This window comes from Ammospiza nelsoni, chromosome 13, assembly GCF_027579445.1.
Source record: "Ammospiza nelsoni isolate bAmmNel1 chromosome 13, bAmmNel1.pri, whole genome shotgun sequence".
In the NCBI taxonomy this organism is placed as follows: domain Eukaryota; kingdom Metazoa; phylum Chordata; class Aves; order Passeriformes; family Passerellidae; genus Ammospiza; species Ammospiza nelsoni.
Window position 1 is genome coordinate 518918 of NC_080645.1, and position 19104 is coordinate 538021.

Sequence of the window (19104 nt, forward strand, 5' to 3'; positions counted from 1 at the left end):
AGACTGGCCTTCCACCTCCAAAATTCCTTCAATTCAAAGAGTGCTCCCAGACAAAATCTGCCCTTACTGACAAGTCGTCCAGGCCTTGGCCTTGTGAGGCTCTCAGCTGCCTTCCAAACACTGGAGCCCTGCGCTTTCCTTCCTATGGAATAGAACTTTCCTTCTCCTCCAGGCATTGGGAATTCACCTCCAACATTCCCTGTTGTGAGAGACTGGAGGAGACTGTTGGCTCAAACCATTTTTGCACAGGGGAGGAAGGGCAGGTCCAGCCTTCCCCTGCCCTGGAACTCTAATGCTGCTGTGCCCTGGAACCCCAATCCCCCCAGAGCCTCTATCCCAGCCCAGCAGTGGCTGCCAGTCCCTGGCACAGCACAGGCAATGCTCCACAGCCACCTCTGCAGCGCCAGCCCAGCTCCTGAGGGACCAAATGAGCCCAAGTCCCAGCTGGGGGCAGGGCCCAGGGAAACCAAGGGGTATTGAAGGCTGACCACAAGGCAAGCACACATCTTGACCCTGCCTCCTCTTGGAATTTCCATCTAAACACTCCTGGAATCCAGGACTTGGTAGCAGGGTGGGTGCTTCTGTATATGTTTTTTGTTTTTCTCTTTCTGTGTATATTTCTTCTATTTCTGTTCTCTTGCAAATCTTGAGTAACTTAAAACTGCACAGGCTTAGAGTTTGTGAAGGTGAATGGTCCAATTTAAAGCTTTGATAAGTGGGTTTGTTTTTTTTTCCACTGAATGTCATATTAAACCATTTGCCAAGTTTCCATAATTTTCTAATATAACTAGTAAAAGCTGTCTTGTTCTTTTGAGCTCCTGATGATCTCTTGTCAGAATTTCTGCACTGCGTCCAACTCAGAGGAAACAAACAATTGCAATTCCTTTTAAATCTCTCATTGAGAAAGTTTTTTACTGGATAGGAGTCAGGGCTTGTGTGTCCTGCTTGGCCCAGCCCAGGCAGGGCTTTCCCAGCCACATTCCACACTCCATTTCCCAGCTGGAGCCGCTGCTGCCTCTGAGTTGTGCTGCCCCAGCCCCAGGGATGCTCTCCTTGTCTGCCCATTCTCCCACGGTCTCTGGGCAGGGATGGCCTCAGTGGGGGCTACTGACATCCTCAGCACCTTGGAGGCTGCTGCTGAATTTTCCTGCTCCAGAGGCTTGTTCAGCCTTCAGCTCTTCAGTGCAGGAATTCAGTGTCCCAGGGCTCAATAACACTCCAACACCTTACAAGCCAAGCCTCTGTGAAATAATTTTATTTCAGTTTCCAAATAATTTGTAGTTACGTAGATCCCAGTAGTGTATTCAAAGTGAATACATGATATTTAAAAAGACAGTGAGAAAACATTTTTTAGGTCCAATTTAGTTTTGTTTTCCTGTTAATTCATTGATATATGCAATCTCCAATTGACATTGAATCCAAGTACCTCCTCATGCAGTTTGTATAGAGTTGAAAATCAAGACCCTTCATGGCTGACAATCAATCAGACTCTGTCCCTACCCCCACCCCACCATTTCCCCCATCCAAGCCCTGGCACTCAGAGCGGCCTAGTGCAAATCTGAGCTCCCTCCAGCCCAGGCTGCACCTGCAGCTTTCAGCTCCTTGGCTCCAGCTCCCACCTGCTTTCCTTGGAGAAGGAGCTGCCCAAGACACAGAGGGATGTTCATTTCTTGTCAGCCAACAAAGCCAAGGGAAAGCACAGCTCCATCAATGCAAAAGTCATTATTCTGTGGGATATTGAATCCACTTTCCACAGCAGACAGTCTCAGAGCAATGGAAAACCTTCTGAACCCAGCACAGATCCCAAGGTCCCCCCAAACCCTCCCTGCCCCGATTCTGCCCAGATTTGCTCTTTGCACACATGAGTCACACACTGAAGCCAGGAGCTCCCTCTATGCCCAGAGGGAGGAAAAGAGAAAAAGGGGATGAAGAGCTCTCCTGTGCAGAGCCAAGGTCCACGTGCAGCCCCTGCAGTGGGAAACACAACTCATCAGGTTTGTGTCCTTTGGGCTCAGGGCCTGGTGACACTCAGAGGCACAGAAAGGTTTCTTGCCAACAAACACACTTTGAACGCAGTCTCACTTCCACAGCCACTGGAGCTGACCGGCTGGCTAGCCGCTCCTGGAGTGACCGGTGGAGACTATGAATCCCACCACTCCCAGGTTCTCGGCAAGAACCCCTGAGTAGTGACTCCGTCTGCCGTGTGGTGATGCAGGCGAGAGCAGGACTGCGAAGAACTGAGGTAATGGAATGAAGGAGTGGACAAGTGTGTGGATGCCAAGGCGCCTTTTTAGCCCGGGTGGGGCCAGTGACGGTGTCAGGTAAAAACTGTTAGGGAGGTACTTAAAAAAGGGATGGGGGCAACAGAAGAGACACGAGGGGCCAATGAGCAAAACCCAGGGGAGCAGCGAGGGACACAACTGAACCAATAGGAAGGGCCCAGAGGAGAGAAAAGGCTGAAGGGAAAAATCATATTCTAGGTGAGGGATGATTGACATAGAAGATTCTCAACATGAGAGGTGATGGTTACAATGATTGACAGGCAACAGGTGGGAGAAACAAACCATTAGGAGGGAGAACATGGAGGGAACCGAGGGTCAAATCAAATTATTAACTTATAAAAAAGAACCAACTTTACAATAAACCCATATAAAACACACACAATGCTACAGTCGAACATTTGAACAGTTTAATATTCCTCACAGCTCTTTCCTCAGCTCTCTGTGATGTACCAGCAGCATCTGAAATGTCCCCCATCCCCAAGGGATTTCTGTACATAACAGTTTTAGGCAAAGACATAGGAAAAATTAAGTGATAGATATAAACACAATTAAGATGTTGACTAACATGATATTTATTTGAACTTCAGAAATATGGGGCAACTCTCTGCAACTAAAAGCATGAAACCAATCATTTGACAGGCACTTGAAAGACCAGAGAGCATCTGGAGGAGGAAATCAAAAACCAACAAGGTGGGCATCGATCCAGCTGCTCTAGTGAAGGGGCATCCTTAGACATGGCCATCTAACCAGGAGAGCTGGAAACACATGAAGGAAGATTGAGAGGAAGTAATACACTGGATATTGGTGACACAAGTCCACAGGAAGATCAGTACTTGTTCTTCTGCCATCATTACACTTCCAGGAAGTTCCTGTTCCTGGTGGGAAAAAATTGTCATGGCTTAAAAGTACTCAAATGACCCAGGTAACAAAGATCCATTTGTATATTAGGAAACTAACAGGTATTAAAACCTGTGCCACTTTCCAGACAGACATCAGCTGTGTGCCCATGAACAGGCAGTGCCACTTGTGCCCTGAGGTGCCCAGCTGGAACTGGATCTCTCTGAGAGCACCTGAGGGAGAGCAGAGCACCTTGCAGGCTGCAGGTCCCTGACAGCCCCGCAGGGCTCCTGTCCCATCAACATCTGCTCTGCTCCAGTCTGAAAGAGGGCCCAGAATGGTGCCGGGATTGCCAGAGAGCTGAGGTGTGTGCTGGAATTCAATGCCCTCCCCATCCCACAGCAGCCCTGCATTTCCCTCCTGCAGCCTTGGTCTCCAGCACAGCCATGGAGGCTCTTTGGTCTCTGGACTGTTGCTGCAGCCCCCAAGCACAGCTGAGCTCTGCCTTTGGCACAGTCAGGCCTGGCCAGTGCAGGCCATGCTCAGCAATTCCCTCTGTGTGCCTGGCCTTGCTGTCAGCCCCGGCAGCGGCTGCGTGGCCCCTTTGTGGCCCTGTGCTGGCCCAGCCCAGGCCAGGAGCATTGCGGCTGGGAACGGCCCCTGTGCCGTGGTGCCCACAGCAGCCTTGGGGCTCTGTGCCCCATGGCCTCCCTGCTGGGCAGCCTCTGCCAGCTCCTGCAGAGCCCCTGGCACCTGTGGGGCTGCACAGACAGCCCTGCCCCGGGCTCTGCTGGCCTCTGGGCCAGCAGAGAGGCAGCCAGGGCTGGCCATGGCCGGGAACAGGCCCTGAGCCCAGCAGGAGAATGGAGCTGGGCCACAGCCAAACTCAGCCTAGGCCAAAGCTGGGCTCAGCAGCCAGGCCTGCCAATGCATGGGCACAGAGGCTGGTGCTGGCAAATGTCCTGGGCCCCCTCCCTGCTCTGTCCATGCCTCCAAGGGCACTGAGCAGCCTCCTCTCTGGGCCACTTGCCTGTTTGCAATGTCTTGCACAGGCGCTGGCCCTGCCCCACAAGGCCTGGCCTGAGTCCTGCCCCTGCATGCTCAGCCAGGCTGAGATGGACATTGATGGTTTCTGGGCCAGGCTCTCTGAGCCCAGCCCAGCTCTCTGCAAGCTCTGCCCACCGCCCTGAGCTCTGGGCAGCACCAAGGGCCACTCCCCAGCCCATCCCAGCTGGCTCTGGCCCCACAGCTCTGCTGAGGCCAGGCTGCTCTGGGCACTGCCCCACAGCCTCAGCCCCTGGCAAGGGTGCAGCAGCAGCTGCAGCTGCCACAGGACTCAGCCCCAGCCATGGGGGAAGGTGCTTGCCTGAGGCCAAAGGAGGCTCCCTGGCTGCCCTGCTCCCCTCGGGCTGAGGTGCTGAGAGCTCTGCAGCCCCTGCTGCCATCCCATCTGCCCAGAGCAGCACAAGAGCCGTGGCCTTGGAGCCCTCAAGAGCTGCTCCTGCTCCAGGCCCAGGGCCCATGCCAAAGCTGTGGCAGCCAAAAAGCTGTGCCCATTTCTGTTCATTGCTGCTCTGTTGGCGATGAGTTCTCAGCCACTTGGAGGTTGATGATGAATTTTATTTCTCCAGAGGCCTCTTTTTTCTTGAGGTCTTCCGTTCAGAAATTCAGTGTAAAAGGTTAATAAATATTTGTTCCAAACACACCTGAACAAGAAAAACCCTTGGGAATAATCTAAGTTTTCAAGTGTTCTTTGGGTAATTAGACAGATTTCAGAAGTCTATTTAAAGTGAATATACTGTATTTAAAACAATGCAGAGAGAATTGTTTTTTCCTGTTTTCTTATTTTGTTCATAGATTGATAACAGCAATGTCCAATTGATATTGAACCCCAGCACCTCTTCATGCAGTCTGAACAGATATGAAAATCCAGACCCTTCATGGCTGACAATCAATCACACTTTGTCTCTATCTCCTCCCCACCCTTTCCCTCATCCAACCCCTGGCACTCAGAGCAGCTGAGGAATGGAGTCACATCCAGGGGTGTCCCAAGGGCTCAGAACTGGGGCTAGGTCAGTTCAATCTCTTTATTGCTGATCTGGATGAGGCCATCAAGAGTACCCTCAGTCAGTTCCCAGGTGAGCCCAAGCTGGGTGGGAGTGTGGCTGTGCTGGAGGGCAGGAAGCTCTGCAGATAGATCTGGACAGGATGGAGCCATGGGCCCAGGACAATTGGATGAGGTTCACCAAGGCCAATGGCCAGGTCCTACCCTGAGCTTACAACCACCCCAAATCCCTGGCCCTACCCTGTCCCTGATCCCCACAGCCTGTCCTGTTTTCTTCACCCCTGCATTGCCAGGGACTTTGTGGGATAAGGGAGCTCTGCTCTGGCTATGGAGGGAGGTCCAAGTTCCACAACTGGAGTGGGAACCACAACTCACCATGTTTGTGTCTTTTGGGGGGTGTGGAACTGGTGTCACTCAGAGGCACAGAAAATTTCTCTTCATGGCAAACAGGCCCCAGTTGAACAGGACACCATTTCATAACAATCACAATCCTCCCTCAGATATGTGCAACGTCCCAGCAGCATCTGATGAGTCCACCATTCACAGGTGATTTCCATACTAAAATTAATTTCAAACAAAAGAACAATTAAGTTATTGTATCAGGATGCTTGTCCTGGAGTGGGTGCAAAACAGCTCCAACAATTCCTGATTTGCTAAGCTGTCAGTGGGGGATGGAGATGGGAGGTCAGGCTGCTCTTGGTGTTGAGGAAATGCTGAAAGCAGCCTGACTCATTTCATCTCCTCATGCCCTGGCTGATGTCTCCTCTTTCCCCTTCCACCCATTGGCTTTTGTCTCCCACCAGCCCCCCTGTGAAGAGCCTGGCTCTGTGTTCTCCATCCCCTCCTCGCTGGCACAGCCAGGCTGGGATGAGGAGCCCCTCAGCCTTCCCTGCTCCGGGATGGACAAGCCCATCTCCTTCAGCCTCTGCTCACAGCCCAAGGGCTCCAGCCCCACCTTGGAGGCCCTTCCCAGACCCTGCTCCAGCTGCCAGACATCTTTCCTGCCATGGGCAACCCAATCCAGGCCACAGTGATCTGGATAATCCACGTCCTTGCTGTCCTGGTCACACAGCCCTGGCCCCTTGTCTCCATGTCAGGCTCTGGGGTGGATCCTGTGGAACATCTTTTGGTGGAGTCTGTGGCTCCAGGTGGGCTGGGGGGATCCCGGGGGACAGGGACCCTGCGGGGCATGAACAGCATTGGACTTGTTGGGAGAAACTGTGAGGGGGAGCTGGGGCAGAGTGACCAACCCGGTGACCTCACACAGCCCTGCCAGGATGTCACACAGCTCCTCTGGGATGTCACAGCCTGCTCTGTGATATCACAGGCCATTCTCCAATGTCACACAGCTGATCTCTGATGGTTGGTCACAGCTGGTCACAGCCAACTCTGTGATGTCACAGTCTGCTCTGTGATGTCAGACATCTGCTCTCTGATGTCACAGCTGGCTCTGTGATGTCACAGGGGCAGTATATGATGTCATAGCTGCTCAAACACCTCACATAACCCGCTCTGTGATGTCAAAGCCCACTCTGTGACCTCATGTTACCAGATGATAAATTGTCTCCACCAGGTGAGCTGACACCTGGACCATGTTCTCCAAAACCCCAGGCTTATGGAAGCCACACAATGCCCATTGTGTGAGAAGGGGAACTGGAAGTTCAGCAGCCTCAGTGTCCTGCAGCTCAGCCAGGCCCTCTGGAACATTGGGGTCCATGACTACCAGGGACCACCAGAGAGACCCCAAGACAGAACAACACATGGGTGAAGGGGAGGGGAAATAGGTGAATGATTTTAGGGAAACCATTATCATATTTATGTTTAGTCTGGGACAATCAATGAATATGTGTGCAATATACAGAATATAAACAGAAACTTTCCTTTACTCAGCCTGCAAGGCTTTGGGAGGAGCTGTCCCCCGTGCATCCCCCTGAATAAATAATGCTGCTTTTTAATGCTGCATTGGTGTAAAGGAGTTCTCTATTTTACTGAAATTTTGGTAACACTCCCACTGCCAAGGCAAGTTCTGTCTGCTGCTGTTCACAAACAGAGAAGGGCTGGTGGCAGATGTGGGGCTTGGAGGTTGCCTGGGGCACAGTGACCATGAAATAATTAAGTTTTCAATGTTCTGGAAAAGAAGTGGGGGCAGCAACAAAACTTCTACAATGGAATTAGGAAGAGCAGACTTTGGCCTGTTTAGGATGCTGATTTTGGGAGTACCAAATCAGGTCCTGATTTTTTTTAAGGAAAACATCCCTTAAAAACAAAGGGGTCCATGAAGGATGGACACATTTCAAGGAAGTAATCTTAAGGGGGAGGGAGCAGCCTGTCTCAATGTGGCAAAAGATGAGCTAGTGCGGAAAATGACTGGCTTGGCTGGCCATGGAGATTTTGTGGGAACTCAAGGGTAACAAGAGGAGCATCAACTTTGGACAGAAGGTCAAGCAGCTTAGGAAATGTTTAAGGATGTTGTGAAGTCGTGCAGAAAAAAAGTCAAGAGGTGAAAGCTCAATTAGAGTTTAACCTGACCACTTCTGTGAAAAAATAATTGACAATGTTTCCACAATTAAATTAAGAGCAAAACATGGGGTAAGGAAAACCTCTACTCTTTATTGGATGCAGTGGGGAATATAGTAACTAAAGATAAGGAGAAGGCAGACCTACTTAACATCTTGTTTCTCTCAATTTTCGATATTAGGGCAGGCTGTCCTCAGGACAAGTGCTCTGCTGAGCTGGTAGATGGGCACATGGAGCAGAACAGCCCCTGGAATCCAGGAGGAAGCAGTTGGTGACCTGCTGAGCCACTCAGATGCTCACAGGTGTGTGGGATCAGATGGGATCCATCCCAGGGGGATGAGGGAGCTGGTGGATGAGCTCCCCAAACTGCTCTCCATCATTTACCATCAGTGCTGGCTCACCAGGGAGGTCCCAGAGCACTGGAGGTGCCAGTGTGAGCCCATCCCTAAGAAGGGCTGGAAGGAGGAGCTGGGGAACTCCAGGCCTGTCTGCCTGACCTGGGTGCCTGGCAAGGTTATAGAACAGATCACCCTGAGTGCCATCACAGGGCACCCACAGAGCCAGCCAGCATGGATTCCAATGTCTGCATGGAATGGTCTGGATGAGGGGATTGTGTCCAATATCAGCAAATCTGCAGATGACACCAAACTGGGTGTGAGTTTGGATCTGATAGAGGATGGAAGTAGGAGGGCTCTGCACAGGGCCCTGGACAGGCTGGATCCAGGGCCCAAATCCAACAAGGTGAGGTTTAACAAGTCCAAGTGCCGGGTCCTGCAATTTGGCCACAACAACCCCTGCAGCACTACAGGCTGGGGACAGAGTGGCTGGAGAGCAGCCAGGCAGAAAAGGACCTGCAGGGACTGATGGACAGCAGGCTGGACATGAGGAAGCAGTGTGCCCAGGTGGGCAAGAAGGCCAATGGCTCCTGGCCTAGATCAGGAATGGTGTGGCCAGCAGGAGCAGGGCAGGGATTCTTCCCCTGTGCTGGGCACTGGTTGGGCAGCACCTCGAGTGCTGTGTCTAGTTCTGGGTCCCCTGGGGTGGGGAATTAGAAGAAATTTGTATCAGGAAGAGTAAAGAAAGCCAAGGTGAAGCAAGGGAAATGCTCAGGGCATTTTGGGAGTGGCTGCCAGGAAGCCCTGGCTCTGAGCAACAGCGTCTGCAGTGGGACAGGGAACTCCCAGCTGATGGGAACAAACTTTCTGGCTGACTGCAGAGGCCAGGACAAAGCTGAGTGGTTTCCCTGCTGTCCCCCAGCCCTTGCTGGCCCCAGGGGCTGATGGCATTTGTGCTCCCTCAGGTTCATGTCCCCACACCAACAGCATGGGGGTGCTCCCCCTGCTGTGTGCAATGCAAACAGGGGCTGCTGAGCCAGTGCTGCCGTGTCTGTGCCTGCAAGGATGGGGCACCTGTGTGAGCTGGGGGAGAGGCCAGGGCTGCAGAGGGGGGATGTTGTTGGCAGCTCCATCAGGACGCTCTGGGACGCTGCCCTGGGCTGTCCAGCACCTTGGGGATGGATCAGCCCCTGCTCTGCTGCTCCTTCCCGTCTGCCCCAGGGCCCTTGCAGAGCACCAGCTGTGTCTGTCCTCCGCGGCCATGGCAACCCTCAGGACAAAGAGGTGCCAGGGCTGTTCCAGGTACAATTGCAGTGACACTCGTTGGTGCTGCCAGGTGCCATGGCAACGTCCACGGGGACCAGTCCTTGGTTTGGTGCCATGGCAACCAATGCCCGGCCCCATTGTGATGGTTGATGGCCATGGGAAGCTGCCCTGGGCCCTTGCTCAGGGCTGGTGTCAGTGCCCAGAGCCAGAGGGGATCCCTTGCCCCTCTGTGCCATGGCCACCTGCCCTGTGCCACACTGGCCGCTCAGGCACCAGGAACCAGCAGCCACCGGCACTGCCAGGGCCAAAGGCCAGGTCAGCCAGACAGAAAGGGGCAGGGCTGGGCACTGTTTCCATGGCAACTGGCACTGGGGGGACACCTGGGTCACCTGGCCTGGCAGTTTCCATGGAAACCCCTGGCAGGGACTGAGGGCACAGCCCCTGGCACTGAAACACTGCTGGGCCGGGTGCTGAGCACAGCGCTGAGCACGCAGAGATGGTTTTGTTCTTGCTGAGCTGCAGCACAGCCAAGGCCTGTCCTGCCCCTCGTCCAGCCACGCTGGGGAGGGGCTGGGGCTGCGGGGGAGCTGGGCAGGGGACACAGCCAGGACAGGGGACCCCAACTGACCCCGGGCATAGCCCAGACCAGAGCACATCATGCTCCGGGTATGAAGGGGGGAACAGGGAGGAAGGGGGGAATTTTGGAGGGAGGGCTTTTGCCTTCCCACTTAGGCAAGAGGGGGCCCTGTTTCACCAGTGGGCAGGGTCACTAACAAAGACACAGACACCAAGTTAAGGAATTGTGTCATTTATATCATGCACAGCTGCAGAGATTTACAAAAGGATATGCTCAGCAAAGCTCATCATCATTAGCAAAGAATTACAAAAGAAGCTCAGCAATACATCATAACCCGTCATTACATTTTGATGACCAATCCCTTGGTGAAACACCAGAGGTGTTTGTGGCAGACAAAGATTCTGGCTGATTATAAACGTACACCTTACAGACATCAGTAGTACTTTAGTGACACTGTTCTTCATTCTTATTTTTTCAATCTCATTCGAGTTAGGAACAAGAATTCTGTTGTCCCTGGAGCTGGCACCTTTTTAATTCCAGAATAATGCCCCCAGGCCCTTTGCTGTTCAGCTTTCCCATGCTGTCTGTGGCTAACAAGGCCTGGGGGGCTCTTTCCCCTCTGGCTGGAAGGGGCTGGGTCCCAGTCCCTGAGGGGCACCCAGGCTCCTGGATGGAATTGCTGTGCAAGTCCCTCAGTGTCACAGCAGCTTTCCCATGGAGCCGGGTGGATCAGAGCATGTTCCAAAGGGGCCCTTGGGGCAAACAGGGAGATCTGGTCTGGCAGGATGTGTAAAACCATATCCTGGCAGATCTACTTGTTCTCACACAGAATCCTTGGCTGCAGGGACACATTCCCATTGTTCCTGCCCAGGGTTCAGGACTCAGAGTTGTCTTTCCTAGGAGCTGCTCCTTCAGCTGCCTCGGGAGGGCCTTTTGGCCTCTGAACCCACACTCTGGCTCCATTATTAGGGCTGCTGCCCCCAAACCCTTTATCTCCACAAATGGTGGTGACTGGAGGTGGATCTCCTGTTTTCACAATCGTTCTTAAAATTGCAAAATCAGTAATTGTGCTACCCTGTCATGGGGTTGAACAATCCAATCTTGTTTGTTATTGTTTACAGAATTACTGTAATTTCTCCTTGATATTCTGCATCATTTCCTCCTGCCATGACAGGAACACTTTGCAAGGCCAAGCTCCAAGGGAGCAGTTACCAAAGCAATGTGTCCTGGAGGAATCTGAATTCCTGTTTCAGGATTGATAGCTCTCATTGGCTTTGAATTTATACTAATGAATTCCAATGCATGAAGGCCCAGCCCTGCAGCCTCTGGGCTGGCCCTGCCAGGGGCCATCACAGCCAGAACAATTTCCCAGGCACCCCAAGTCTCACTGCCCATGGCTGGATTTGCAAATTGGGGGCAGCCGTGCACACCCAGGGGGTTTCCATTTCCCCAGTGGGCCATTGTGAAGGACATGGAGCACATCTGGGAGATGGGTTCTCCATGGGCAAAGGTTCCCATCTCCTCATTTTTCCAACTGCTCTTTTAACAACCCCTTCACCCGTGCAACCAATCCTGCAGCTTGTGCATAATCTGGTACATGAAAAACCCTGCAGGCAAAATCACTGTATTTTTCACAGGAACAGACAAAGCACTCTGCATCACAGTATCAGCAAACCCTGCAAAAATAGCCAATTTCCTCCCTTTCTCCCTTTTTCATTGTATACAATCTCAAAAAGTTGACCACTGACATTAGGGTCCTGGCGAATCCTGTTCTGTAGAGTATTTAGTGTTACATCCCTGAGCAGCCAAAGCTATCAAATTAGTATTGTCAGCACTATTTCACATTATTATATAATTTTATACATAGATAGTGATATAGAAATATAGATAGATACAGACATAAATAAATATATATAAATAGATATATTGAAGTCTTATTATACTATAAATACATATATAATTATTATGTATATAGATATTTCACTTGCACAAATGCATCTGAGCTCAAGACTAAAACCTTCTTCTCTTGCTCCATGTGGGAGCATTCCAACCATAATTGTTTCTTCTGATGGTGCTGTTTCCTATGTACTCTTTCCTTTTCCATATGCAATTATTGGATGCATTTGAAGACATCCAGGGGTGCAGCTTCTTTTACCTGACTGCCCCACTACTCCCACAGGGCTCCAACCTCAGCCCACTCCAGAGCCAGGGAACTCCAGGGAAGGGCTTCCCAGCTGGGTATTTCTGATGGGACCGATTCCTCACATTGACACTGAACAAGTGACATTTTGTTGGCATCTGGCCAGACTGAGCCAATTTTGTTTTACCAGTAGCCAAAGTCAGCACCAAAGACACAGACTCCAACTGAAGGAATCAGTGTCATTTCCTGCAGCTCAGAGCAGCAAAGAATCACAAAAGGAGCAGCTCAGCAATGCACCCAACCATCCCCACCAAAGATTGCCTGCAGTGATTAACAAAGATCCAGCAGCATTTACCCTCAGCCTTTACCATCCCCGAGACCCACACAGCTCTGACAGTGCTGAATGAACAAACTGACAGCACTGCTAGTGTGGCAACATCTGCTTTCATCCTCCTCTTGGGTCCCTCCCAAAGCCTGGCCAGGGCTCAAGGAGGAACCAAGGGAGGTGACTTTGACCATACAGCCCCAAACAAGGCCAGATGTCAGATTTCATGGCCTTGTCTGGCTTCTAAATACACAAAGGTCAATACATGTTTCACTAATGAGTGGCTACATCTATCTCAGTGCTAAAAACCATGCACATTTCATTAGGGAGCAAATACAAAGATAACCTTTGCTTGGAAGGTTCATCCAGAGGCCACCTTTGGCTCAGGGCCTGCTGTCAGGCCTCACTCAGGGCTGGTGTCCAGGCCTTGGCACTTCAGGGACGTGGTTTAGTGCTGGGCTTGGCACTGCTGGGTGCCCGGCTGAACTGGGTGAGCTCAGAGGGCTTTTCCAACAGAAAGGATTCTGTGATTCCATGATTATATCCACTGCATTCAGCTGGGGCTATTTTAGCAGCATTCCTTTGCTCCAAAAGTTCCCTTTTGCCCAGCTCCTGTGGCCTGAGGCTTCAGCTCCTGGTGCTGACCTGCTCATGCTGAAAGAGACGACTCGGAGAGAAGAACACAGTCCATGCAATCCCTTCTGGGACACGGAGAGGGGAGGCTGTGCAAACAGGAGCATTGTTTGCTGTGGCCTCCTCTCTGCCCTTCACGCCTTTCACTGCTTTGAACCAGCCAAGAGCTTTCTCCAAGAGTGCAATGGAGCAGCTGCTCCTGCTCCCAGGCCTGGCTCTCTCCAGTCTCTGCCCTTGCCTGCTTCTGTCCCTCTTGCTGTGCCCTCTGTTCCCCCAGGGCTCGCTGGCTGCTGCCCAGGACTGTGGCACTGGCACAGATCCAGTGCTCCAGAGCCTCCTTTCTGTGCCCTTGCAGCTGCCTGGGCACAGCAGCCTTTTCCATCCGGAAGCTCCCCATGCACAGGGAGTGCCCAGCTCCGTTCCTTGCACAGCCTCCAGGAGCCCAGGGCTGCCATCTCCAGTCCCTGCTGGCAATGGGGGCTCCCAGGTGCCTCAGGCTGCTGTGACACCGCTGCACACGGGAGGGAAAAGGGGCAGGGGCTGTGCTCAAGTCAGCTCCATGTGCTGCTGCTGCTGCTGCTGTGGGGTCATTTGTGCAGCCCTGGCCCAGAGTCAGGGATCAGATCCTGCCAGTCTCTTCCAGCCCTGGCTGCTCAGAGTTTGGGCCTTGGAGCCTCAGGTGGCCAAAGGCAGCTGCTGCTGGTCCCTGTGTGTGCTTGAGTTCAGCAGTGCTGCTCCATCAGTCTGTGCCCAGCAACGGGGAAAAGCCTCAGCCCTGCAGGGCCAGGAGCTGCCGGGCTCTGCCTGAGCAGCTCAGCCAGCAGGAAGGGAGCTGCTCCACACAGGAACCAGGAGCAAAGGACATTCCTTTTGTAGGACATGTTTTCTATTTAGAGGGAAAAAAAAGGAAAAAGGAAAAAAATAGGTAAATTGTAAAAGATAAGAATAAAATCCAAGTGTTAGTGAAAAAACATAACACAATGTTAGTGAAAAAACCAAAACATAAATGCAAAGATACATTCTTTGCATTAAGAGGTAAATGATCTTTTTCAAAAGAGAACTCAGTTCTTTACATTGTAAATGTGCTGATGGCATGGATCCATCTTACTGACCTCAGCAGCCTCTTAAAAGATTTTGGGCTTTGTTCCCAACACTGGTATTTGAAATTGTGCTCGAAGCAAGAGGAAATTGCTTTGTGCCCTTCCAGCTTCAAGCAGGACTGGGAATGGAAACTCTGTCAAAGCCCAAATCCTTTAGAAGATGATCTTCCTTCTCACCCTGCGAATGAGCTGCACATTCCCTTTGAAACTGCCAGGAGTTTCTTAGAGTCACAAAGTCCCACTTACGGCTTTTTGCTCTGGTTTGGAAGTGCAGAAGGGCAATTCTCCATCCACCAGCTCCAGACTGCACTGCCTCAGGAGCACGGCCCACTCGCCAGCTTTGGCCCACTCGTGGCACTGCTAGAGGAGGAACAAAGTGCAATTGCACAATTCCAGCCAATCAAGAAGGAAGAATGGGACAGACAAAACACCCTGTGCAGATCCAGGCGTTCAGCTGGGACTGTGGAGAGTTTGGGTCCTTGCCAGTTGGATGTGTGTCCCCAGCTGCAATCTCTGGGCCTGCAGCAGAGTCTCACTCACCTGCCAAAGCAGAAAGCTCAGGCGCTGTGCTCACAACGGGCTCGTCTGATGCAGAGCTGTCAGAGCAATGTGAGGGCAGAGCCAGCCCAGCTGGGCCCAGGGCTGAGCCCAGCAGAGCCCTGGCAGAGCCCAGAGCAGCCTCAGCACCCGCAGAGCCCGGCTGCAAGGAGAGAAAGCAGAAACCGCCCGTCAGCTGAGGGCTCCTGTGCCCTTGTGCCAAGGCCTGCGGTGCCCAGGCCATGCTGGCTGTGCCCAGAGCTGCCCATCCCTGCTGCCTTTGGCACAGAGCAGGAGGGCAGCACATGTGCCCAGCCTGCAGCCAGCCAGGGCACATCCAGCCCTCAGCAGCTGCCCAGAGCAGGATGCTCCTGTGCTCGCTGCCAGCTCCCAAAAGCTCTGATCCCACCCTGCCAAGCACACAGGGACCCACCTCATGCCAGCCACGGCTGCAAGAAAAGCTGCTCCCAAACCATGGCCTCAGCCTTCTTCAAGGGCACGGCCCATCCACGCCACAGCTGCTCCCAAGCACTTCCCCATCCACACTGGACCACCTCGAATGCTTCCTCTGGAATAACAAACAACACATTATTGAAAAGAGTTTAGAGACAAAAAGGGAAAAAAAGAAAAACAGTAAAAACTCTTATCTCTGTCAGGCCCTTGAGGAAGGCCCAACCCCTACATGGTAGGGAAAAACCCAGCCATGGCTGTGAGAAACCCACACTTTCTCTCTTCCCCCCTGCACTGCCCCCCAAAATCACGGTGACCCCGAAGCAAACAAGGGCAGTGGAGCAGCCCAGCCCTTCCTTGCCTGCACAGCAAAGCAGCTGTGCACAGGTTCTGGAGTCCCACCTCTGCTCCCACCATGGGGTTTGCTTGTGTCGGGCTCGCTGCCTCAGCCCCAGCCCGGGGCACGGTGGGTGCTGGGGGCTGTTGGCAGGGCCAGGAGCCCACTCCCATTTCGTACCCACCCCAGCCCATCCTCCCACCCCTGCCAAAAGCAGCTGGGCAGCCACTGAAGAATGAGTTGCATCTGCCCCAGCAAAGGGGGAGCCTTTGGTTCCCCGCCATGCTGGGCAATGCCCAAATCTGGCAGAATTTCCCTGGGTGGGGACTCACCTGCAAATTCCCTGTGGAGTTTGGCTTTGAAGAAGGTGCCAGAATCAAAGTCCATCACCTTCAGCCTCCCGTGGCCAGGCTGAGGAAGAGCTTGTCATTACTGATGTCACCCTTGCTGTCTCCAGCAGCAGCAGCAGCAGCATCCCCACCCGGTACAGCTTCTCCAGAGGCTCCTTCTCCTTCCCTGGGGGCAGACCAGGCTCTCAGGGCTCTGCCCAGGGCCCCAGCTGTCAGGAAACCAGGACAAGCAAAACCAGCTGGGATGCCGGCCAGCAGTGCTGGGCAGAGCAGCTCAGCTCCAGCACAAGGGCTGCGTGTTCCCATTCCATGAGCCCGGTGCAGTGACACAGGCAGCACAAAAAGCTCTGGGTTCCTTTGCTTCTGACTGCCAAGGCACATGTGGAGTAGGAACTTACCAGGGCTCTGGATCAAAGTGTGCCTGTGGCTCTCTCCCTTCTTCTATGGCAGAGGAATATCCCACATCCAAGGATCACAGAACAGGTCTTCCAGTGTGGGTCTGTCCAAGGAGTTCACGGATAAACACCACCTGATCAGGTCTTTGCACTCTGGGGAGAAAAAGCAGAAACTGAAGGTCAGCCAGAGAAGGCTTCTGTCTGCTTTGCCCCACTATTCCCATGCCCAGGCCATGCTGGATGTGCTCAGAGCTGGGCCTAAACTTTCCCATCAATTCCCTTTTTTGGAGGAGAGCAGGACATGTGCCACCTCCTCAGCAGCTGCCAGAGCGGGATGCCCACGACCCCGCTGCTGGCTCCCAGCACTGGCATTCCCCCCGTGCCCAGACAAGAGGATCCACCTTGAGAGAGCCGTTGTGGCAGCGGGAGCTGGCCCCAGCTGAGGTTCTGGCCCCTCCTGAAAGGGTGCTCCCCGCAGACCATCTGGTGCAGCAGGATGCCCAGGGACCAGACCGTTGCTGCCTCGCCATGGTACCAGCCAAAGTCGTTCCATTCCGGGGGGCTGTACGACAGTGTTCCTATGGAATACAGATGGAGTTCATCAGGGGGATGCTGCTGCTCCCAGAGCCTGGCCCCAGCATCCCTGCGCCTGCAGGGGCTGCATCAGGGGCACACAGGGTGACCACTGCCCTCTCGCCAGCACCTGGGACTTGTGCACAAAGTTAGGGTTGGAAAAGAAGCCTCTGGTGCTGGAAGAGGGCAGCCCTGGCTAGGCCCGACCATGACATGCAAAGGAAAAACCCACTCCATGCTGGGGAAAAAACCTGCCCATATCCTCCCTGCCTGCATTGCCCCAAAAATATTATGAAGCCAAGGGAAACAGGGCGAGTGGAGCAGTCCAAGCCCTTCCTCTCATCTGCACTCCAAAGTGGCTGGGGCACAGGTTCCGCCCTCCCTCTCTGCTACCCCACCCACGGGGGGTTTGGTCGGGCTGGCTGCCCCAGCCAAGCCCCAGTCCTGGGCAGAGTGGCTGGCAAAGGCTGCCAGCAGGGCTGGAAGATGGCTGCCCACCCAGCCCCGCTCTAAAGCAACTCAGCTGAAGATTCAGTGCCCTGACTGGCAGCAAAAGGGAGAATCCCCGCTGCCACAGCCAGCTTGGGCTGGGAGATGTTGGGCCATGAGATGTCAGCAGCGGGAGCACAGCCCTGTGTAGGCTCACCTGCAAAGTGAGTGTAGACTGTGTCCTGCAGGTAGGTGCCACAGCCAAAGTCAATCAGTTTGGCCTGCCCGGTGTCCAGGTCAACCAGGATGTTCTCTGGCTTGATGTCCCTGTGCAGGACCCCGCAGCTGGTGCAGTGCCGCACGGCCTCCAGCACCTGGCGGAACAGCTCCCGCGCCTCCTCCTCGGGCAGGAACCGCCGTGCCCGAATGAAACGCTGCAGGTCCTGACACTGCTCTGGCCGCTCCAGCACCATCACGATGCAGTTGGGGAGCTCGAGCCACTCCAGCAGCTGGACCACACCGGGGAAGCCAGTGGACACCTTGGCCAGCAGCACGATCTCCAGGGGTGCGCTGGTGCCGTCGGGCTGCGGAAGGAGCACGACGCCGTCAGTGGGGCCGATGCCGTGCCAGGCCTGGGGAAGCCCTCAGCCAGCCCGGGATGCTCTGCGCCCTGCGCTGGCCCCACGCCCGCTCTCCCTCGGGGCGTCCTGGTGGCTCCCACCGTGCCGGGCCCCGGCTCATCCCCGGCCGGCAGCCCCGGCTGCTGGCCCCGCTCACTCACCAGCTCGCCCCAGTGCCGGACGCGGTTCCGTGGCACCCTTTTGATGGCCACCTGCAAGCCAAGGGCAGCAGTGGGGTGAGCTCGCTGCCCGCACTGCGAGCCCCATCCTCCGCCCTCCGCCCTCCTCCTCCTGCATCCCTTCCTCCTGCGCCCGCCGCCGGCCCCGCCGCTCACCGGGGCGCCGTCCGAGAGCCGCGTGGCCGCGAAGACTCTGCCGAAGCCGCTGCGCCCCAGCAGCGATCCCAGCCGGTACCGCTCCTGCAGGGCCTCCTGCGCCGTCCCTGCGGGCGGGACGCGGCTGTCAGCGCTCGGCCCGGGGCCAGCAACGGCCCCCGAGCGCCCCTCACCCGCCCCGGGCCGGCCATGCCCAGGCGTTCGCTCCCGGGAACGCGGCACGGGAGGCTCGGGGCCGGCGGCCGCGCTGCCGAGCGGCGGAGCTCGGGCCGGGGAAGCCGCAGTGGAGGCGGCGGGAGCAGCCGCGCCGCGTGTGCGCTCCGCGGGCCCCGGGAGGAGCCGGGGCCGGCGCCGGGGCTGTGGCCGGGGGCGGGGCCGAAGTCGGGTCCGGGGCCGGGCTCGGGCCAGGCGGAGCCGAAGGGCGGCGATGCCGCCCCGGCCCCAGGCACTGATGCCCGCCCAGCAGCGCCACCGCCAGTACACCCAGAGCCGGGCGGAGGCGAGACCGCGGCGGGACGGCCGGGGCCGGGCACGGGGCAGCCCCGCCCGGGGCCGGGGGCGGGCCGGGGGCATGGCCCGGCCCTGCGGGGGGAGGGAGGAGGGGAGAGGAGAGGGACGCCGGACAAGGGACCCCGAGAGAAGGGTGCCCGACAGCGGGAAAGGGAGAGAGAGAAAAAGAAGAAGAGAAAGAAAAAGAGAAATAGAAAGAGTGTTTAAAACTATCTGTTTGCTGCTGCTGCTGTCGCCGCTGCTGCTGCCGCCGCTGCCGCCGCTGCAACTGAAGCACCGGGGCCGTTCGTCCCCGTGTCCGTTCCCCGCTCGCCCCACGAGCCCCACGTTCGAGCCCCGCGCGCCCCGGGGACAGCCCCTCCGTCTGCCCAAACACGGGAACTTTGCAGCCTTGAGCCCGGATGCAGAGCCCTGACTCCTACACTCTGGCACAGCGATCCCCTCGCTCGCTGCTGGGCATTGTCCTTGCTGAGCGTCAAACACTGTTGGGC

At 55.0% G+C, this 19104-nt stretch overlaps 1 protein-coding gene across 1 annotated transcript; it reads right to left on the bottom strand.

The window, feature by feature from the left end:
- Positions 1-16192: 16192 nt before the first annotated feature.
- LOC132079186 (serine/threonine-protein kinase pim-1-like) lies at positions 16193-18682 on the bottom strand (the record flags this gene model as incomplete). Its single annotated transcript, XM_059481663.1, has 5 exons — positions 16193-16299; positions 16548-16724; positions 17366-17732; positions 17930-17980; positions 18104-18682. Coding segments are annotated over 5 exons (1281 nt in total), but the record flags the coding sequence as incomplete, so codon positions are not given.
- Positions 18683-19104: the final 422 nt, after the last annotated feature.